The sequence below is a fragment of the Physeter macrocephalus genome, chromosome 10 (genome assembly GCF_002837175.3).
Source record: "Physeter macrocephalus isolate SW-GA chromosome 10, ASM283717v5, whole genome shotgun sequence".
Lineage (NCBI taxonomy): Eukaryota > Metazoa > Chordata > Mammalia > Artiodactyla > Physeteridae > Physeter > Physeter macrocephalus.
This window is the reverse complement of record NC_041223.1, coordinates 25,167,456-25,191,041: the sequence shown is the minus strand read 5'-3', so window position 1 is coordinate 25,191,041 and position 23,586 is coordinate 25,167,456. Positions and strand designations below refer to the sequence as shown.

Below are 23,586 nucleotides of genomic sequence, written 5' to 3'. Positions count from 1 at the left end.
ATTTCTGGCTGCACTGGGTCTTTTGTTGCTGTGCGTCGGCTTTTCTCTAGTTGCGGCGAGCGGGGACTACTCTTCATTGGGGTGCTCGGGCTTCTCATTGCGGTGGCTTCTCTTTGCGGAGCGCGGGTTCTAGGCGCACGGGCTTCAGTAGTTGCGGCTCGCGGGCTCTAGGGCGCAGGCTCAGTAGTTGTGGCGCAGGGGCTTAGTTGCTCCGCAGCATGTGGGATCTTCCCGGACCAGGGCTCGAACCCGTGTCCCCTGCATCGGCAGGCGGAATCTTAACCGCTGCGCCACCAGGGAAGCCCCAGGAGTGATTCATTTTTAAAAGAACCCTGAAAGTGCCTTTCCTTACACCCACGTCTCAGGAAGACCTCATACTACACTGTTACGAGTACTGACATACGGCTAATTGCACTGTGAAGGATTTGGACTTTTTGAAGCTTACTGGTATGTTTTTCAGCAGATAACGGAAAATCAGAAAATAAATTCCCTTGGTACAACATCACACCAGAAGAAAATGGTGAATGTTTTTGAACCCTGTCTGGTGTTATTCCAGTAGCAGAAATCTCCACACCAGAAAAATCGTACCTTTGGCGTGAATGGGCTAAGGTGGGATGGTAGCTTCGATCTCACACTTGGCCGTGGGTTGGAATCCCGCAGCCCGCTAGCTGACTTTCTCTGTCTCTCTCTCTCTCTCTCGTGTTTCTCCCCAGAAGCCCCTTGTGCCACGCCGCTGATCTGCAGCTTTGGGAGGCCCGTTGACCTGGAGAAGGACGACTACCAGAAGGTGGTGTGCAACAATGAGCACTGCCCTCACAGCACCTGGATGCACCTGCAGTGCTTCTACGAGTGGGAGAGCAGCATCCTGGTCCAGTTCAACTGCATCGGCCGGGCCCGCAGCTGGAACGAGAAGCAGTGCCGCCAGAACATGTGGACCAAGAAGGGCTACGACCTGGCCTTCCGTTTCTGCTCCTGCCGCTGCGGCCAGGGCCACTTGAAGAAGGACACGGATTGGTACCAGGTGAAGCGGATGCAGGATGAGAAAAAGAAGAAGTCGGGGTCGGAGAGGAACACCGGGAGGCCCCCCGGTGAGGCGGTGGAGGAGGCCAAGAAGTGCCGGCCGCCCACCAAGCCCCAGAAAGGCCTGAGCCACGACCTGCCCCGCCGGCATTCCATGGACCGGCAGAACTCCCAGGAGAAGGGCGCTGGGGCCGCAGCCTACGGGGCGCGCTCCCCCTGTGGCTCCCCGGGCCAGTCCCCGCCCACCGGCTACTCCATCCTCTCCCCCGCCCACTTCAGCGGCCCCCGCTCCTCCAGGTACCTCGGGGAGTTCCTAAAGAACGCCATCCACCTGGAGCCTCACAAAAAGGCTCTGGCGGGGGGCCACGTGTTCCGAAACGCGCACTTTGACTACAGTCCGGCCGGGTTGTCAGTTCACAGGGGGGGCCACTTCGACGCGCCCGTGCAGTTCCTGCGGCGCCTGGACCTGTCCGAGCTCCTCACTCACATCCCCCGGCACAAGCTGAACACTTTCCACGTGCGGGTGGAGGACGATGCCCAGATGGGCCAGGGCGAGGATCTGCGGAAGTTCATCCTCGCGGCCCTCAGCGCCAGCCACAGGAACGTGGTGAACTGTGCCCTGTGCCACCGGGCGCTCCCGGTGTTCGAGCAGTTCCCGCTGGTGGACGGAACTCTGTTCTTAAGCCCCTCGAGACACGATGAGATCGAATACGATGTTCCCTGTCACCTTCAAGGTACAGGTGTTCACTCACCTTGCCTGTTTTCTGTTTGTGAGAAGTGAAAAGCCAACAAGAAGGGATGGCTCTGTTGGGGCTTAATTTTAACTGATGATGTGTTTTTGTTCTAGTCAGGAGCTAGCTAACTTTTGAATATTTCAGCTCTGCCCAGTGAGGTGGTGTCCTTTCCTCTGATGTCGCACTATACCAAGTACAGTGGTCCTGGTGGGTAATTTTATGTTTCTGTCTTGCTGTAATTTGAAGAGAGGATTCAGGTGTGTAGGTTTTCATAATTGGGAGGAACTTTAGAGAAGGAATTGCATAAAAATGTTTCACTTGCTATAAAATAGGTGCCTTTGAAACCTATGTTACCGTGCCCAGCAAGCTGTGTATTCTCTCTGATCCTTGTAAACGTAACACAGCGAGGGAAGGGTCGATGTGTTTTTAGATTAGTTGAATTAATCTTGAAATGTTTGAAAGGTGAGACGTTCTTGATAGCAGCAAAAGGAAAATGAAAGCTCAGATATTACCCTGGTGGTGAGGCGTGGGGAGCTTCTTATTATTAGTGCTGTGGATGACATACAAAGACTGGGACATTTCAGCCAGAAAATGAATAACAGGGGGTGGGTCAGTTGACAGAGAAATCTGTCAATTCATGTAAAACTACTGAATTTATATAAATATGGGATCCATGACATATAACCCATTTATAACTTTAAAAGTGTGCTTAAAAAAGCCTATAGTAAAAATGATATATCCCCACCTATCTTCTTCTCACCCACCCCTGCTGTCTCACTTCTCAGAGTGAGACACTTTCAAATCTTAACTGATTCTTCAGGTTTTTACCATCATAATTTTAAAACCGCTATCTTCATTCTCTGATTTTAGATATTACCTCTAGATTTACTTTTAAGGTGGATGATGGTTCGTGCTTTCTTGCATCTTCCCCTTTCTCTCAGGATAATCCATCACAATTCTTAGTTAAATCCTTAATGATTTTGTTATTATGAGTATATAAATATTTAGTGCTGAGCCAAGAAGTATAGATGTATTTCCTATTTAGAGAACTGTATGTTCTGGGACTCCTTTTGTTTTTATCCAAGTTAATAATTGCTTCACATTTTCATTGGCTTAGCCTTTTTTTTTGAAGCTTTGGCTGGTGGTTCTAACTCTCCAGCAGCTCTACAAACCACCTTTCAAAAACATGTCCACATAGCTGTCAAACATATTTATGAATTTTTTTTCTAGAAATTTCCTTCATGGAGCCTTTCATCTTCCTGCTCCTGTCTGTCCTGCTTCACTTAATGCCTGCTGTACTACATAGCTGTCCTTCTAGGAATTCTTTCATCTCTTTCCTATTTTTTATCTTCTGTTTCCTAGATCCTATACTTTCTTTTTTCTTGGTAAATTTCCTCAGTTTGTTATGAAGCATCCCCTAGGGGCTTTCTGAGAAAGGAAGCATGGGAATAGATGTTTTGAGATTTTGAAAGTCTGATAGTATCTTGATTCTATCTTCACACTTCCAAGTTATAATTATTTTCCCTTTGGAATAGTTTTCCCTTTGGAATATTTTCCCATAGTCTTCCAAGTTATAATTATTTTCCCTTTGGAATTTTGAAGGCATTACTTCACTGTCTCCTGTTTTCCAATGTTGCTACTGAGGAATCTAACACTAGTCTTATTCCTGGCCCTTTATTTCCCCTTCCCATCCTCCAAATGTTTTTAGATTTTCTCTAGTATTCTGAAGTTTCACCATGATGTCTTTTTTTCCATTTGTTGGGCTTTCTTGGCTTTTTGATTTTGTAAACTTATAGTCTTCAATTTGGGGAAATTTTCTTTTGATTTATTTCTTTGATGATTTCCTCCCATTTTCATTTTCTTTCTTCTTCTTTCTTTCTTTCTTTTTTTCTTTCTTTCTTTCTTCCTTCCTTCTCTGCTTTCTTCCTTTCTTTCTTTCTTTCTTCTCTGTAGAACAGTTAATCAGACGTTGGACCTCTTAGATTGATCCTTTTTTTTTTTTTTTGAGGAGCGGGGAGATCCTTTATTATGTATATTTTTGGCCCTGTTCATGTCTTTATCTTTATTCTGCTTTCTGGAAGATTTCTCTGATTTTATATTCCAGTATTTTTACTGAGTTTAAGATTTTCTGTTATCTATTATATTTGTAATTTCCAAAAGTTCTTTTTAATAGCATCCTGTTCTTGTTTCATGCATGCTATTTCTGTTTCATCTTTCTCAGCAGGGAAAGGGAGCTGAATTTGCGAGGAGTGGTCTCATTGGCAGGCGGACGCACAACCGCTGCGCCACCAGGGAAGCCCTCTTTCTTTCTTTTTTTCTTTCTTTCTTTCTTCCTTCCTTCTCTCCTTTCTTCCTTTCTTTCTTTCTTTCTTCTCTGTAGAACAGTTAATCAGACGTTGGACCTCTTAGATTGATCCTTTTTTTTTTTTTTTGAGGAGCGGGGAGATCCTTTATTATGTATATTTTTGGCCCTGTTCATGTCTTTATCTTTATTCTGCTTTCTGGAAGATTTCTCTGATTTTATATTCCAGTATTTTTACTGAGTTTAAGATTTTCTGTTATCTATTATATTTGTAATTTCCAAAAGTTCTTTTTAATAGCATCCTGTTCTTGTTTCATGCATGCTATTTCTGTTTCATCTTTCTCAGCAGGGAAAGGGAGCTGAATTTGCGAGGAGTGGTCTCATTCATTCTTAGAGTTTTGCCTACTGTCCTGTGTCTTTTAGCCTTTGTTATAGGGCAAGCCACTCTAAAACTTAGTGGTGTAAAACAGTGATGATTTATAATTTCTCACAATTCTATGAGTTGGTTGGTTAGGATGGCCTCTCACACATGTCTAGCAGTTGGCAGTCTGGTTGGTCTTGGGAGCCTCAGCTAGAATGGCTTATCCCTGTTTATATATCCTTTCATCTGCCGGTAGACTAGCCTGGGCTTTTTCACATGGTGTTCTCAGGATAGCATTAAAGATGGTGAGAATGAAGCTGCATGGCCTCTCTCTCTTGAGGCTTAAGCTTGGGACCGAGTAACATCACTTCCATCACATTCTATTCTTCAAAAAAATAAGTTGTAAGGCTATCCTAGATTCAGGGGATGATTCAACAGACTCTGCTTCTTGATGAAAAAAGTTTTATAGAATGTGTGGTTATTTAGTAATTTGTTATACCCCACTCTTTCTCTTTCAGCACCTCATCTCAGCCTCCCCTGTGCTTGTCGTCCAGTTTCAGAACTAAACCATTTATTATTTCTCCATCTAATTTCTGATCTCATATTCAGTGTTGCAAGTACCTCAGAGTTTCATGGAAGATAGAATTTGTATTTTGTTACTTGTACTTTATACTGTGTGGGGATAATTTTAGAGGGAAGTAGATGGAAACGTCTTCACTTCACCATTTTATGACTGGAAGTATTCTTTATGAAGATGAATGAGGGTACAAGGGTACAGGGTACATGAGAGGAGAGTTGTCCTTTTTCTATTCATGATGGACAAATCCTTTTCATTTAATCTGTTCACCAACCAATCAAACTTATGAATAGCATACTTGTACTGGGTACTATCAGTCCTTGCCACTCATCAGTCTATAATCTTAGGATGTAAGATGCATTTACAAAAGTGTAACTAACTTTACCAGGCCTAAGGCACTAGTACCACCTTTGGAACTGGTATCACCTGGATGTTGTGTACATGAAGCAACCTATCATTTCCAAAGAGGAAGGGGACACTTTGGCCTGGGTAGTCAAAGGAGGTAATGTGAAGGCAGATGTCAAGAGGGGCATTGGACTTTGATAAGTGCACGGTCTAACTACCCTGGGGGTTTGTTGATAAGAAGTAATGTAAGCAAAGGAATAGTTGTTCATAAAAAGGTCAGGAGACAGTGAGAGAACCGAAGAGCACCATCTGATTGGAGCAGAGGTTCTAGAGTAGGAAATGAGTAAGGTAGGTGGAGAACAGATTGTGGGTGTCCTTTCAAGCCATAACAAAGAGCTTTGCCATATTGATGAATTGAAGGGTTTAACAATTTTTTTTTTAAGCCAATGGTTGTTTGGGGGAAAAGTTGTTTGAAAGGGGTGGAAGCTATACAGTTGAAACTTAAATCTGTCTTCTAGATGCTAGGAGAAGAGAGACAGCTGGGTGGTGATGGGATTGAAAGGTGGGAACAGCTGTAAGAGATTATTTTAAAGGAAAGATCACAGCTTTGGAGACAGCTTTACTGTACCGGGATAAAGATGTGTCCTTGTTGGCTCACTTTGGCTCTAGACCAGGTAAATGGTATTGTCACGAACAGGAGTAGAGAAAGTTGGGGAAGGGACCTGATCTTAGAGGAAAGAAGATGGGGTACTTGTGTGTATTGGGTTTGAAGAGATGTTGGGACTTTTGTGTGGAGGTGTCTTTCACAAGCGCTATTAGAAATAAACATTTAGGATGAACACTGAAGCTTATTTTATAAAATTAGTGGCTAAAAGAGTGGAAGAGGCCTTGAATGAGGAGAAAAGAGAAAGAAAAGGAGGAGTATATGACAGAGCCCAGGACCAGATCTTAAGGGTACCCATCAGAGTGGATGGAGAAAGGTAAAAATTAGACAGGCCTAAGAATTCTGTGTGTGTGTGTGTGTGTGTGTGTGTGTGTGTGTGCACACCTAAGTACATACACACGTTATCCAAACAGATAATGGATGCGTTAGGTGTACACTACAGAAGTCTTGAGAAGTTTAACTGTTGATGATAAAATCTGAGGATCTGGTTGTTTTATCAGCACCAGACAAGTCAATGCCATAAGTGGGGCCTTGTCATATGTCCATGTTTTTATTGCCACATCTTGAAGTCCATGCCATCTTTTTTTATAACAAGCCAGTGTCAATAATTTCTTCCATCACAGAGTTTCAACCATGTATTCTTTAAAGCATTTTCAGTTCCAGTAGGAAGGCATGTTCCAGGCCACAGGATTCCAGGCTGCAGTTGATTATATGCTGCTGAAATAATGTGTAATTTCCAGTGGTGGACCGTGTGGATTGCCATCCCCTTGCCCTGGGCCCTTTCCCCCTCGGTGCCCTCCCCAGCCTCCAGCTCCAGCCTCTCTTCCCTGATTTTTCCAGAAGAAGATGTTTTTGTTTGGTTTTAATCATTTATTAAGGTTGATCGAGTTAGGAATTTCTTTTGGTACAATAGTTCTTTACCACTTAGAACCATAGGTAATTATTCTCTCAGAAATCTGCTTTTTGTTTGAACTCACAACCCTAGAATTTAGAAATTTTAAATTCTCAGTATTTAGGACAATATATAACAGTAACTGAAACAAATTCCCAGCCAGGAATTCCCGTGAGGTAGCCTGGAGTTTAAGAGTCAGACAAGTCTGGACTTTGCTATTTATTATCTTTTTGAACTCGGGCAAGCCATTCCAGCTCTCTAAGCTTCGGTTCCTCCTATCTGAAGTGGGAATAACAGTAACGCCTACTTTAGAGGGTTGTTGTGAGGGTTAAATGAAATGATTCACGTAGCCTCCTAGCACAGTGTCAGATCCTTGGTAAGCACTCAGTGAAAGTTCCCTGTCAACTTCATCATCATGGTCATTGCTACCAACATGTGACTTCTCCGTCTGTCCCTGTCCCCACCCTTCCTAGCAGCCACCTTGATGTCTTTGAATGTTTGAGATCTGCAGTGTTTGAGAACTCCGTCTAGGAGGGAGATTGGAAATGAAGCCTTTTCCACTGGCTGCTAGATATTGAACTGACATCCTGAAATGCCCCAGGCCACTCTGAGTATGAGATTGTTTTATTTTCAGTTCCCTACAGCAGAGGTGGGCAGTATTGCAAGAAGCTCTTGTCACCCTTCCCATTTTTTGGCATAGAGGCCTCCAAGGTTATAACGTCTTCGGCTGTTAATATATCCCATTCATTCATGTAACATACAATTATGGAGTGCTTTCTGCATTCCAGATATTGTGCAAGACACTGAGCCTTCAAGGAGGGCATAGTTCCTGCCCTCAAGGAGGGGGAGAGAGAGTCTTGTAAATGAATGAAATGAAAGGTTTCCCTATAAGTACTGTATACCCCTTTCTAATGGGTAAGGAGCAGGCTGGTCCTTAACCACTGAAAATATGAAGAGCATGGTCTGGCTGATGGCAGCGAGCAGCACGTTCTGAATAAGAAGTCACTTAGGAGTATGTGTTCTGCTGCTGCTGGTAGGTATTTAGCACGGTGGAACCCCGGATCCCCACATAGAGAGCAGTGTTACTGTTGTTACACATTGCCCAGACAGATGCTGGACATTCCAGCTCTTCCCTGATTTGAACCTGAACCCTTCCATATAAACTAGGGTGACATCTTTCCTTTACAAGCATTAGACATTGATAAGTAGTGGAGGAATGGGCTTATGACTTTCAAGAGCCCAGTAAATAACAAGACATTGGACTCCTTTGAAAAAAAAAAAAACCACACAAATAAGATATAATTCTGGTTCCTAAATTGGATGTGGTGATGGATGAGCAATTTTGGAGACAAGAACAGTTAACATAGTAATTTTGACTATGGTATAATTCTGGGCTACCAATACCAAGGCAGACTTTGGACTTTTTCATGATGGGACTTGTTGATGGATGAGAGCCCATGAACACAGACCAGCATTGCTGGTTCAGCCTCCATAATCCACAGTAGATCTCTGAGCAGAAAGTCCTGCATGATCACAGGCTGCTTTTGAGCATCTGTGGCTTGGTCATTTTGAGTTTGGATGTCCGTATTATAAACCTGGCAGCACTTTTCGGAAAAATGAATTGAAGCCGGTATTTAATAAGATTGAACTTAAAGTATGTGTCCCATTGACAATAGTTAGTAATCCATCATTATTGTATAAGGACAACTTGGGGATATATGATAAATATCATCTATTTTGCTTTTTATATTTATTCAAATGATAAAGTTTTGCTTATAACTGATAGATGAGCCATTGTTTTAATCCCCTTTGGTGACAAAAGGTGATTTCTTGGCCAGCCACTCTCAGCATCGTGTCTTCTGTGTACAGGGAGGCTCATGCATCTGTACGCAGTGTGCGTGGACTGCCTGGAAGGGGTTCACAAGATCATCTGCATCAAGTGTAAGTCGCGGTGGGATGGCAGCTGGCACCAGCTGGGCACCATGTACACCTATGACATCCTGGCCGCCTCTCCATGTTGTCAGGTTGGTATTTACCCCACAGAGCGAGTAGTGGCTGCCATCAGGCTTCTGTCCCCAAGTGAATGCAGAGGAGTTAGAGGCAGCACTGCGGTTATGTTGGAGGAAGTGGGAGGATGTGGAGAACGTGCTTCAGGAGTGAGCAGCCATGGGACTCCCCAAAGTCCAGCAGTGATGGTTGATTTACTGCAGCATGGTGCTGCGGTTACTGGAATACTAGACAGTCATTAAAAGGGGTCTTGTAATTATGTGGGAAATATTTTCAGTATTTTAAGTCAAAAAAGTTGCCTTTAAATGGCAGAATAATATGCTTCCATTTGTAAAAAGTGAACATGAAAAGGAACCTGCTAGCCTGTTACCAGAGGTTGTCTCTGGGTGGTGGGATGCTGAATGGTTCCTTTAGTTTTCTTTTTGCTTACTTATATTTTTTAATGTTTTATATGATTAACATAGTTTCTAGTAAGAAAAAGTTGTCATTTAAAAGGAAAGAAGAAAGTTTCACTTTCTTTAATAGATAGGATTTTCTTTTTGTTTCCTTTCTGTGGGACAGTGCAGTTATCCAGGAACTGCCTGCCCTGTCAGGTGTTTGAGGTTGACTTGAAAGATTTGTGGTCCTTAAAGCTCTGCTAAGGGGGGGCATCTTCTGATGCTAAGAAAGCATCTGAACTTTAGCTGTCATGAGGAAGTATTAACATTGGAAAATGCCTTACATAAGTCCATAGAAACACAGGAGACAAAACAAAATCCTTGGAAGTATCTTGATTTATTTCCAAGTGCTTTGGAAAAGAAAGCACTTGTTATATAATTCTTTGATATTCATGGATTGGAGAGATATTTTCCTTCCCTCTTAAGTGGCTAAGTCTTTAATATAAATACCTGATAAACATTTCATTAGTTTTATTACACAGTTTTATATCTTTAGCATTATGGTTTGACTTTTATAAAGAGAATATCCTTGCCATTATTAGTTTATTCAGAAAATAAGCTGTATTGGTTGAATTAAAAGGTTGGCACAGTTGGTATTTCAGCTATGCTGTGTCAGTACTAGGGATCTTAGAAGAGAAATATGGTCGTGAGAGACCTGAATGGCCATCTGTAGCCTGTCGTTTGAGTCCAGATAGGATTGACTCCTTTTACGCTATTCTCATACATGGACCACGTTTCCATTTAAAACTTAGCCTTGGAAGTGAGATGTCATTGTCTTTTAGTTATTCACTGTAGCATTTTATAATACCCACTGTTCCTTGATGCCAGCTCTTGAAATGAGAGGAACCAAAGGAAGGGACTCCTCTCTCCCATACACACCAGACAGGGTTATCTTTTAAAGAAACAAGGAAGTGAAAGAATGTGTGGGTCTATAACTCATAGAGTGTTAGCACTGGAAAAGACTCTTATTTTCCACATACAGTGGAGGCCTAAACAATTAGAACGTTTTTCCCAGGTCTCCCCACACGTGTCACAGCCATGACCACAACCTCTGTCACTCCCTGTCTGGTGCTCTCTACTCCACCACTGAAAGGCACTGGGGTTATCTCCTCATCTTCAGGGAGAAAAGCAGAATGGCATCCTGCCACACCCAGCCTTAAAACAATTTAAGCCCAAACACTTCTTTTCTGGCCCCTTACTGAAATGGAAAGCAGGTTTGATTACTTTTGGCTTAAAAAAAAAAATCAATTAACTGTATTCACTGAGAAGGTACAAGTGTTAGACACTATTAAGGCATCGAGGAGTGTCTTCCAATAAGACTTCGAGGCCAGAATAAGCAGGAATTCATTATTAGAAAGGAATAATAGGTTAAAGAGAGTGGTTAAAGAGAGAGGTTTGCTTAGAATCTCACTTTTAATATTGTTCAGAGAGATTAGTCAGTTAAAAGGGGGTTTATCTCAGGTTACAGAAAGGTAGTCCATGTAATGGCTAAGAGGGTAGGCTCTGGAGTAAGCTACTGTGGTTCAGATCTCAGCCTTTCCGCTTTATCACCATGTGCCTCAGTTCCATCATCTAAAATTCATGTACTACTACCTACCTACAGGAGCGTTTTGAGGACAAAATGAGATTATACTTCTCTATTACCTTTTGCGAATGAGTCTGAATTGAGAATCTGTTATAATTTCTGGTTGTTCACTGAAGTCCTTGGACCTGTTGCTGAAAGCTTGGGTCTTGTGCTGTTAGAGGGACGCTGGGGCATGAATAAAGGTACAGTGTGCTCGCAGGTTCCAGAAGCCTCAGGGTAAAGGTAGCTCTTATTCCTGGATCCTCAGTTTTACTAGAGTATTTTAGGGAAATTTTATTTTTACCCCAAAGAAAACAGAAATGTAGTAACGAGTAGAATGAAAAATGTATATGGATTTTAAAAATAAACAAAAAAAATCTTCAAAGAAATTTCATGCAGGTTTGGATGAGGGAAGTTGGTTTCAGTCACTTTTTAAAATCCAGGGGGCAGAGATTTCCAATTGTTAGGGGAACTTTACCGGAGAAGTTTAGGCAGTACAAGTTGAGAATTTTCTTCCCACCAGTAGGAGTAATTACTAGCAGTGCTGCACATCGGGAGAGAAGAGTCATTAATCTTTCAGGCTGATGGGTGAATATTTGAGTGTATATCCCATGCTTATCTGATGCTCTGCATACCCTGTTTTGGGTAATAAAAGGGATGCTTTACTAAACTCTTGATCAGTTTCCCAGGTAGAGCAGTCTCACGTTTTCGTTGGTTTGACGTTGGCAGCGCTGTGAGGTAGAGGGGTACTGTGGCTCACGACATCTTGTGTTCCCCCCGCAGGCCCGCCTGAACTGTAAGCACTGCGGGAAGCCAGTGATCGACGTGCGGATTGGGATGCAGTACTTCTCCGAGTACAGCAACGTCCAGCAGTGTCCACACTGTGGCAACCTGGACTACCATTTCGTGAAGCCATTTTCCTCCTTCAAAGTTCTCGAAGCTTATTGATGAAAGCTTTGCTTTAGTAATAGCTATTTTATTGATATTATTACTTTATTACATATCTTTTCTAGGGAAGCCTTCTGTGACATTCATTTCTTTTCTAATTGAAAGGAGAGTTCCTTTGTGTATGTGTGCCACTAAAAGGGGGGCTGCCCCTTGCCTTCTCTTGACTCCCGAGTGTTAGTCTGTGGTCATGACCAGAGCCCAGCCAGTACTCCTGTGAGCTTTGGGGAGCGGTTAACCATCACTAAGAGTCTCTCGGGCAGCTTTTAGGGTGGTGGGGAGGATGGGGCGAATTTAGGAAAGGGATTATGTGGTCATAAACTGAGAGCATGGTAGGAGTTGGGAAGAAACTCTTACTAAAATGTTAACTGTCTAAAGACCCACTTTTAGATCTTCTCTGGGCCTTGGGAAAAACATGTGACAAGTGAATGTAATCTGTGCCTGGAGAGCTGATGGTGTGTTTGTCCACCTTGGTTTGGCGTTCCGCAGCGCATGCTGGCCTGCAGTTTCCCCTCACTGACAGATCATTGGAAGGTGGACATGAGCCCTGATTCTATCCCTGTTGTAGTTTAGCAGCCAGTTTTCATACTGAAAGTAATATCCAAATTATAAGGCATATGAAAGTATATATTTTTAGGTAAGCTGACCTATAACAGAGAATATGCTAAATGAATTTGGAAATGATGCAGACTGACTCAAGAGGGCAAAAAGGCAGAACGCTGTCATTTGAACTGTGTCTTTGAAGTTGGTCAAACGTTTAGCTCTTAAGGAGAATCCAAGAATAACATGATTTGAGCGGTAGTGATTTATATAGGTTGCACTGTCGAAGTGCCATTTGATGTCAGATCCTTCTCACAGGTAAATCTCACAGCCACAGACCCTAACTGGTGAGTTTCAGAACCAATTGTCACACTTGTCTTCCCCCCAAATTGCTTATGGCTGCATTTTACCCCTTTAATGCTGCGTTTCCCAAATCAAAGATTTTGCCCTTAGAAGGAAAGGAAAAAATTATTTGTGAACCTTTGAGGAAAAGAATAATTTTAGTATTTCTTTTTAAAGTGTTTCATTTTGGAAAATCACTGATTATAATGCATAACAATATGTTTGAAAATAGATTATTCTGAAGATCTCCATGATACCTTACCATTGGTGAAGAAGATGATCGTTTACAGAACTTGATTGGTCAGAGCATTGAGCTTTCCAAAATCCCAGCCTTCTGTTTATTAGAGCTTTCTGATTTAAGTAGACTGACACCCCATACCTTTAGAGAACTGGAATTGGAATATGATTTCTCAAAAATGAATTTGATAATTTCAACTATAATACACATGCTAAAAGAATGTTGAAAATATATGATCCTTTTATGGGTAGCTAAATTTGGGGTTATGTGAATATTTTCTGTTATTTAGTTTATACCTTTTTTTTTTTCTCAGAAAAACAGTTGTTTTTCCTCTCAGAAGTGTTTAGGCATCATTGTAAGTGAGGTTCAGTTCTCCTACATGGAATATTTGATGTTTTGTTTGAAAGAACACAGCTGACAGTGAGAGATTGACTAATATTCTTTATCTTTCGGTTTGCATGATTGTAATTCGGCTGACCACATCCAGTTTGATGTTTGATGATCTGAAGAATATCACAGTGAGGGGAAATGCTGAATGTCTGTAAGAAGCAGCAAATTGTTATTGGTCTCACACAGTATTTGATGCAGGGAAAAGAGGTCTATAGGACACATCCCTTGCAAATTTGTCTTTAATACACAAAGCTGTAACTGAACTAGCTGTTTCGCTATTGATTCTCTCATGTACCCAGTTATAAAAATTGGTGAGTTTCTCTTTTCTTCAGAGTACCATTGGATTTTATTTCTGAATTTAAAATGAATAGTAAAATATTTGTAATGCTGTTCTTTAACCCACCTAAATTTCTAAAGAGAAACCTGCTTGTGTTGTTGTTCTGAAGCTTCAAGTTTACATAGAGATCACATTCAGCAAGCTCCTCAGCCTAAAACTTTTGCAAGTGTAGTGTCTGATGCATTCACTATTTTCTCCTTATATTGTTGTCTACTCTGAGAAATAAGTATGAGGAAGTTTCACTGTAAGTGAGTAAAATTTGCTTTGGGCATTTATTTTGATGATTAAGTTATGATTCTATGGATGCTGAATTGATATAAAAGGAGAGGCATAGGCATCATATCCGAGAGTATCTTTTGCCTTTGAGGCATTGCGTTCTTGTCCAAAATGGAAAATTTGGCTGATTTGAGAATAAAATGTAATTGAGTATGCAACCATGTGAAGAATAAATTTTATTTTGGAATCTGCTGACCTTAATATTTTCTCCACACTTTCTCAAAGTACTTTGCTCTGAGTACCTTGATAGGAATTGGAATATATCAGAAAAGATGATTATTTTTGTTGTGGTTTGGATATTAAAGGATATTAGTCACCCAAGAGATCCACTTTCTGTTTTTCCGATAAATAGCGTTCAATAACATGAACCTACTCATGAGTGACTAATAAGTGATTTTTATCTACTTTAACTTGTTTTATTTTTAAGAGTTATATCTTGAACAAATAAAATTACCTGCTTTAGTTTAATGGGAAGACTGTTTCTGATCATCTCATCTTCTTCTCTTCAGGCCAGCTCAGTTCTTCACTCTCTACTGGTTGCGCTTGAAGCAGTTGATATACTGGGTTTACACCTTAAAAGATAGACATTTGTTGTGAAGTTAGGGAGTGGGGTGAATTATCCCATTGTAATTAAGAAAGAGCTTTCCCCAAACAGTCTTTAATTCCCAGTTTTTGTAGAAGAAGCTCATTCATTTTCTGAGTAAAAAGTATTTTCGTATCTGTCTGGGGGAAATTAACTCATCAGGAAAATATCATTAGGTGTTTAAATCCTAAAACTGACAGATAAACTGATACGTAACTTACTAGATCACCCAAATTAACTTGCTGAAATCTTTTGTTTTGTCCTGTAAGAGCAATGCTTAACATGCAGTCTCTCCTCCGGTGCCCAGGTCAGTAACTCCAGGTTGCTCTTCTCTTTAGTCTTGTGGTAGCAGCTGTTGGGTAATTTTAGTCGGAGGTTGGAGAGGAGGTGAGGAGAAAGTGCTCTTGTTCAGTGTTTTGTTTCCTATAAAAGGATGCTGCCTAACCCAGCTCATCTCTGTGTCCTGTTGACTTTATTATTGCAAGAAAATATAATGAACGGGCATCATTAACACCAGCTCAAAAACATTATTCTTATCAGTGAAGATTTCTTGTCAGATGTCTTGGATTGCACTTTTGTTGAGGGAAGACAGTGTAAATAGTTAAAGAATGTTGATAAAATTGAAACATTTGGTTATGGAATTGTGTGGTGTTAGAAGGTTTCTGTTTGTGAAATGTATGTATTAAAAATAATAAAATTTCAGAAACTAACATTGTATTCTCTCTTTAGTGTGTCACTTTACTTTTTGGTGGGATTCCAGGTTTTTGAACTTGGGATTGTTTGATAAGAAAAGATAGTAGAGAAGACATTCTGAGGGTTTGATCACTATTCAGGTAGCCCCTTCAAAGTCACTACTGCAGCTAATAAAAACGACGAACTTTTTATGCTGTTTGAAGGTGATGTACCACATGTAAATTCCCTTTGCAACAAAATAAGCATTCTGTATAACAAAGTTGGTTCCATGTGGATAATCCACAATTATTGTTCTGGTTATAGGGAATTCTACTGACTAAGTAGATAATCCTATTCTACAATTTGTTGTTGCTTCTAGGTCTGTAACAATTTTCATCATGAAAAGACTGGATTATATCCTTCTTCATTATAAGAAAATGAGAACTGAGTTGCTGTTAAACTTCTTGCTGACTTGCGCTGTGATCTAGTTTAGCTTATCTTTCAAATTTCCTCATCCCCTTCATTTCAGATATTATACCCAGCCAATGGATTGAAATCCACAAAGTCATAAGAACACAGGAAACGTGGGTGAAGAAAGAGTCTCCAGTGGATTCACAGCCTGTCTTACCATTATTTACTACAGACATCTGAGGCATAAATTTTATTTCATTTAAAGCCTTAACGACTTGGGATATTACACTTGTGAGAGTGTAATTTATATCAACAAAATTCCTTTGCAATTGAGAGGAAAATACAGTTCTTACTATAATAGAAAAAAACCAAAGTTAAACAGTGATTATTAAGAATTAAGTTTAATGGAAGAAAATCTTATTTGTTCTTAGTGGTTTCCATTTCTTTAAACCTTGCTTATATTGTTTTGACTTCAATTTAGCAGCAATTAGATTCCTAATTATATAGGCTGTTTCTCTAGTAAAGAGTTAAATTTTGGAAGAAAAAAAGCTTTTCTTGAGCTTTTGTTCTTTTCGTGTTCTTTCAGCTCTCTATACACAGGATAAATGTTATCTACTGAATATGAAATATCTTTGAAGATAGTAAAGTGTTGTAAGGATGTACTAGAAATAATGTATTTTTAAAGAATACTTCTAATGGCAGCCTTTAGCATCGTGATGATCACTTTATATAAGCTCGATTTGGTGTTGCTAAGCCTCAGGGACAGCAAAAACATTGTAAAAATAAGCAAAGTACTTTGTCTCATGGTGTTCAGTAAAAACACTGATTACATTTGCCCACAGATTACAATCTGCCCTTATAGCACTGTTTGCTGGTGATGGACACCATGCCAAGTGGTTCTGATAGACTTGTTTGAAAGTTTAGATCATATCTTAAAGTCAAGTTTGGAACTATCTAATTGCATTCCTCACAAGCCTCAAAGTATTATATAAAACTCATAGCCATAAAGTTATAGAATTAGAGATACCAGAATTTAGAGCAGGGACTGTGTGTTTTGTCGTATTCACATAGTGTGTGTGTGTGTGTGTGTGTGTGTATTTTTTTAATTGAAGTATCGTTGATTTATAGCATTATATTAGTTTCAGGTGTGCAACATGGTGATTCTATATTTTTATAGATTATACTCCATTTAAAATTATTGTAAAATATTGGCTATATTCCCTGTGCTATACCATATATCCTTGTAGTTTATATATTTTATACATAGTAGTTTGTACCTCTTAATCCCTTCCTCCATCTTGCCCCTCCCCTCTCCCTCTCGCCACTGGTAACCACTAGTTTGTTCTCTGTTTTGTTACATTCATTTGTGTGTTTAAATCGTATTGACTATTGTACTCATTGTAGAGTTAAACTGAGGCCCAGAGAACTTAAATCTACATAAATAAGTCCGTGTAGTTCATGGCTGACTGGGAATTAAGTCTGGATTCCTTCTCCTAGTCCTCAAAATGACATCAGTGGGTGGGTACTTTGTTTTTGGTTGAGAACTTTGGGTTTGTTTTTACAAGGCGCTGGATGTAAAAGGTACAGTAGCCCTTGCTTCAGCAGCCCAGGTGGAAGTAATTTTGAGAGGCCTTGCTGAGACCCTTGCATGAGGGTGAGCACATTTGAAAGCATCCCCTGTTTTTAGAAAGAAGAAAACAAATGGAACACTTCTAACTTCTAAAAGGGAGAAATAATATTTGAAATCAATAGTTGTGTCTTTTACCTGATTTTTTGTGCGTTCATTTGTTGACTTCTGTTCCCTTTTGTTAAGATCAATCATTGCTTGAGGAGAACTGCATCTGAGTGTAAGGTGACATTTTAGCAGTCTACACTAAGAATCCATCATTCTCTTCACTTTGGGATCTGACTTTGAGATGTTTCTGGATTCAACCCTGTCAGGCTGTCGGATCTGACAGCTTTGGTCTACCCAATTGGGGCAGGGTTTTCCTTTTCAAACTTTTCAAACAGTTGCCCTTGGTGTGTTTCACTTTGAGTTTCTCTTCAGTACTCTTCTGTCTGAAGCTCTGGTATTTCAGACTTTTTTGAGTTGCTAAACGTGGTCACTGTTTATTCGTAGTGCTGGTTACATGTCTGACACAATTAAAATTTTTCATGGTGTAGGGGTTATCTCTTGAGCTAATAATTAGTGATAGTCCTAGTTATTGCAAAACCATGGGTTGGCAATCAGTGCCTTACACTTTCTTGTTATTCGCATCACATTAATGAATCACATATTTTTCTGAAACTCTGATGACACAGCAAGTGGTTGATGAAGAAAGTAAAGCCAGGGGAAGCCCCTAGGCTAGGGTTTGTCTGAAGCTCCAGAGCCTCATGGCTCTCAGAAGAAAGTAGTTTGGGCTGAGAGTGAGATGGTGGCAGTCCCGGGGGCTGTTGTGAATAATTCAGAAAGCTTAATGGAGATCAGAACATTGCCTGTCACAAGGCTGCACAGAATATCTAAAAGGTCAGTTTATTTTTGGCAGGAGTTGTAGCAACCTTGGTTATCTCATACTGCTCAGAAACACTGGCAGTAGTATATGCCTTTGATGCATAATATATGAGAACAGACATATGTTATGTTACAGACATAACCTTTCAAAACAAGATAGAGTTATATTAGGTGGGGGTGGTCTTTGGTGATGGCAGAGTTGGGAAAAAGCCATTTTTTAAAAGTGTCTGCTTTTCCTAATCATTGTCCTTTTACCTGTTGTGATATCTCTGTTTTATCGTTTTTGTACCTGCCCATCTCTCTTTCCTATCTTGTCCTTTCTCCTGCCTCTCCTGTTGTATCAAGTTTCTTAACCATTGGAATATGGTAAAAGCCACCTGACAAAACTAGACATGAGTTGGTCGGTAAATCAAAAAAGTTAGTTAGGGGCTTCCCTGGCGGTCCAGTGGTTAAGACTTCGCCTTCCAATGCAGGGGGTACGTGTTCGATCACTGGTCGGGGAGCTAAGATCCCACGTGCCTTGGGGCCAGAACGACCAAAACATAAAACAGAAGCAATGTTGTAACAAATTCAATAAAGACTTTAAAAATGGTCCACATCAAAAAAAAAAAAAAACTTAAAAAAAAAGTTAAAAAGAGTAGATTCCTCCAGTTGGCACAGGCATAGACAAGTTGATCAATGGAAGGATAGAGTCCAGAAGTAAACCACACTTACATATATGGGTTAAATTTTGACAAAGGTGTAAAAAGAATTCGGTGAAGAGAGGATAATGTAACAAATGGAGCTGGAAAATTTGATAACCATATGTGAAAAACAAAACAACCAAACCTGGATCCATACTCATACCTTATTAAAAAAAAATTAACTAAAAGTGGATCGTAGATCTAAATGTAAAATCTAAAAAAATGGATAAATTGAATTTTATTAAAATTAAGAGCGTCTCGGGCTTCCCTGGTGGCGCAATGGTTGAGAGTCCGCCTGCCGATGCAGGGGACACGGGTTCGTGCCCCGGTCCGGGAAGATCCCACATGCCGCGGAGCGGCTGGGCCCGTGAGCCGTGGCCGCTGAGCCTGCGCGTCCGGAGCCTGTGCTCCGCAACGGGAGAGGCCACAGCAGTGAGAGGCCCGAGTACCACAAAAAAAAAAAAAAAAAAAAAAAAAAAATTAAGAGCGTCTCAAAAGACATTGTTAGGAAAATAAAAAGACAAGCCACAGACTGGAAGAAAAGGACTTGTATCCAGAAAATAATGAAAAACTCCCCAAATGTAGTAACAAAACAATGACCCATTTTTTAAAAAGTGCGACATATTTGAACACTTTGCCAAAAAAAAGTGAAGGTGACAAACGCATGATTAGGTACTCAACGTCATTAGTTATTAGGGAAATGCAAGTTAAAACCACAATGAAATACCACTACACACCCATTGGAATGACTTAAAAAAAGAGAATACTGGGCTTCCCTGGTGGCGCAGTGGTTGAGAGTCCGCCTGCCGATTCAGGGGACACGGGTTCGCGCCCCAGTCCGGGAAGATCCCACGTGCCGCGGAGGGGCTGGGCCCGTGAGCCATGGCCGCGGAGCCTGCGCGTCCGGAGCCTGTGCTCCGCAACGGGAGAGGCCACAAAAGTGAGAGGCCCGCGTACCGCAAAAAAAAAAAAAAAAAAGAGAGAGAATACTAATTTCTGGGAAAGATGTAAGCAAAGTAGGAAACACTCATACACTGCTGATGGAAAACAGTTTGGCAGTTTCTTAAAAAGTTAAACATATACCTATTTTGTGTCCCAGCTATTCCACTTCTCTGTATTTACCTAAGAGAAATGAAAGCATTTCCACAAAAAGACTTGTTTATGAATGTTTCTGGCAGCTTTATTTGTAATAGCCCCAAACAGAAACAACACAAATGTCTATCAACAGGAGAATGGATGAACAAAATATGGGATATCTATACTGTAGAATACTACTCAGCAATAAAAGGGAACAAACTATTGATCCAAGCAACAGGGATGAATCACAAAATAATTACACTAAAGAGGAAGAAGCCGGAATGGGGGTGGCAAGTATATACTACATGACTTCAGGTACGTGGAACTTTAGGAAGGGCAAATGAACCTGTATTGGCAGATCAATTTTGCCTGGGGGTGGGCAGAAGAATATTAATGCGGGGGTAGAGAAAATGATTACAAAGGGGCATGAGGAAAGTTTGTGGGTGACAAATGTGTTCATAACCTTGATTATGATGATGGTTTCTTATATATATGTCAAAACTTACTGTATACTTCAAATATGTGTAGTTTATTACATTAATTATACCCCTCCATAAAGAAGTCCCACCCCCAATGACTTATGTACCATAAACATTTTATTTAAATCAGGAATACACATTCATTGGACAGATTTGGTTCTTTTGTTAGTTTTCACGTGTGATTCCTGCACTTGTAGGGGCATGTTGCCTTTCTTGCAAAATCTCCTCTTGTGATGCATTATCTAAGAAACCTCCCATCTAGTTCTCTTCAAAATGGAATAAGAACTTAAAGACATATGAGAAACAATATAACTTTACCAACTCTCTAGACTTTGGGGATTTCTGTCCCCTAATGTTTTACTGTATTATCTCCTGTGTTTAACTCAACAATGTTTTTGTGTGTATATGATTTGTCCTATCATTCCAAAGCATCCTACTGAGTTACTGAAATAGTATTTTCTTTATATAATTATATGTCAGTGGTTTATGTACTATTTTTATTAAATTACGTTATTGCAGTGCCAAGTATAACTGGCATAAACAAGGTGGGAACAAACATGACTAACTTTTGGTAAGCACACAGCTTTGCGGGGGGCAACTGTATGCAGACCCTGCCTAACAGAAGCTACCAGCCGCTAGCACCCACTGTACCGAAGGCATTCATCACAGTGCAGTTTTACGAAATGAATTGGAGTCAGTGCATTTGCTGGATTGGCTGAGGAAAAGTTGGTTGAGGAAGATTCTACTGCTCAAGCATGCTAATGCTGACTTTCCTCAGCTGTAAATATTAAGAGTCTCTGCCTGGGGATAGGGGTATTATTAAGGTTTCAGTGAAGTAATGTAAATAAAGTGCTTAGTGCAATAAAGTGCTTTAGCACTTATCCTGGCATGTAGTAAGTGCTAAAAATGTGCCTAATTTTGATCATGTATGTTATTTCAGAAAACATCTTTATAATATTAGGGCAGGAAGGACCTTAGAGTTTGACTCCACCCGTTTATTTTACAGATGAGGAAAGTGGCTCAACAGCACACACGTTGGCACGTAGGGCTGAAGGTCGCACACATCGCCAACCAGTTGATAATCTCAGGACGCTTCCCAGGAGGCTTCTTCCTAAGGGGCTCCTGAAAATCTAGAGAGTTCTTTAATACCAGGGGAGGAATTGCACACTTTATGTCAGACTCATAAAAGAGCTTCTTTTGAGAGCAGCCTTACTTGTTCAGAAGGCAGAGATCATCTTCAATAGCTGTGAACATCTTTTAAAAACATTTGCTGAGTTCTACTTTTGAAGTGTCGCTCTTCCTGCGCACAGCTGAAATCAGTGGGTGTGTGAAGCGAGCTAAAACCAGGCCTCAGTGAGCCGCGAAGGGAGTCAGGAGGCTGTCACAGGGACTAATAAACAGATGAAATCTGATTTAATAAGGTGGGTTAGAAATTTTATGAAAGCCACGTTTGGTTTTTCCCACTTGGGTGTAGCTTCAAACTAAGACCTACGCTTTCTTGGGCTGGAAAATGATCCGTTTGTTCCCCTTCATGGTGAAGACAAACTGGCCTACCAGTTGTGCTAGAGGGACTGTAGTTTTCATCTGAAGTATGCCCACGGAGGCTGGCATCCGCACTCCAGACCTGGTGCAGTGAACATCACTTGCAAATGCTAACACTTGGAACTTGACGGAAACAGATCATGGTCACCCTGTGCTGGCCAGGATGATGCCCTTCGGTATTGGTGTTGGCCTCTGCCGGCCCGATCCAGCTGGAGGGATCAAAGTTGCAAGGCACCTGCTGAAATGCTGCCGGGTAGTTAACCCCTGACAGGCGTCTGAACTCACTCAGCCGACCGGGGCCAGTGACCTGGCTTCGGAGGCAGGAAGCCTGGGTTTCACTTGTGCCTCTCACACACTCAGGCACATCACTTAACCTTCCGAATTGTGCTTTCTGTTACAACAGGAAAACGTAAATACCAACTTCCTAACATTCTTAGAGTGAGGTTTAATGAATTAATAGCTTCATGAATTTATAAACTCTTTAATGAGAAATAGACACCATGGGTTATTGAAGTGAGCAAGTCAGTAATGACTCCATTTGCTTCTACTTTAAAAAAATATGAAATTAGAACACTCCCTAACACCATACACAAAAATAAACTCAAAATGGATTAAAGACCTAAATGTAAGGCCAGACACTCTAAAACTCTTAAGAGGAAAACATAGGCAGAACACTCTTTACTTATCCATTCATCTGTCGATGGACACTTAGGTTGCTTCCATGTCCTGGCTGTTGTAAACAGTGCTGCAATGCACATTGCGATGCATGACTCTTTTTGAATTATGGTTTTCTCAGGGTGTATGCCCCGTAGTGGGATAAAAACAAAAATAAACAAATGGGACCTAATGAAACTTAAAAGCTTTTGCACAGCAAAGGAAACCATAAACAAGATGAAAAGACAGCCCTCGGAATATGAGAAAATATTTGCAAATGAAGCAACTGACAAAGGATTAATCTCCAAACTTTACAAGCAGCTCATGCAGCTCAATAACAAAAAAAACAAACAACCCAATCAAAAAATGGGCAGAAGACCTAAATAGACATTTCTCCAAAGAAGATATACAGGTTGCCAACAAACACATGAAAGAATGCTCAACATCATTAATCATTAGAGAAGTGCAAATTAAAACTACAATGACATATCATCTCATACCGGTCAGAATGGCCGTCATCAAAAAATCTAGAAACAATAAATGCTGGAGAGGGTGTGGAGAAAAGGGAACACTCTTGCACTGCTGGTGGGAATGTAAATTGATACAGCCACTATGGACAACAGTATGGAGGTTCCTTAAAAAACTAAAACTAGAACTACCATATGACCCAGCAATCCCACTACTGGGCATATACCCTGAGAAAATCATCATTCAAAAAGAGTCATGTACCACAGTGTTCATTGCAGCTCTATTTACAATAGCCAGGACATGGAAGCAACCTACGTGTTCACTGACAGATGACTGGATAGAGAAGATGTGGCAAATATATACAATAGAATATTACTCAGCCATAAAAAGAAACGAAATTGCGTTATTTGTAGTGAGGTGGATGGACCTAGAGTCTGTCATACAGAGTGACGTAAGTCAGAAAGTGAAAAACAAATACCATATGCTAACACATATGTATGGAATCCAAAAAAAAATGGTTATGAAGAACCTAGGGACAGGACAGGAATAAAGACA

General features: G+C 40.7%; 1 protein-coding gene across 1 annotated transcript in view; it reads left to right on the top strand.

Annotated features, from left to right (window-relative positions):
* Positions 1 to 15,005, top strand: part of HECA (hdc homolog, cell cycle regulator) — a 42,802-nt gene extending 27,797 nt beyond the window's left edge. Inside the window, exons 3-6 of the mRNA XM_028494378.2 lie at positions 714 to 1,754; positions 8,765 to 8,919; positions 11,687 to 11,867; positions 12,963 to 15,005. Of these exons, the coding sequence (XP_028350179.1) occupies positions 714 to 1,754; positions 8,765 to 8,919; positions 11,687 to 11,851 (1,361 nt within the window). The 3' untranslated portion in view covers positions 11,852 to 11,867; positions 12,963 to 15,005. The remainder of the gene's footprint in view (positions 1 to 713; positions 1,755 to 8,764; positions 8,920 to 11,686; positions 11,868 to 12,962) is intronic.
* The last annotated feature ends 8,581 nt before the right edge of the window (positions 15,006 to 23,586 follow it).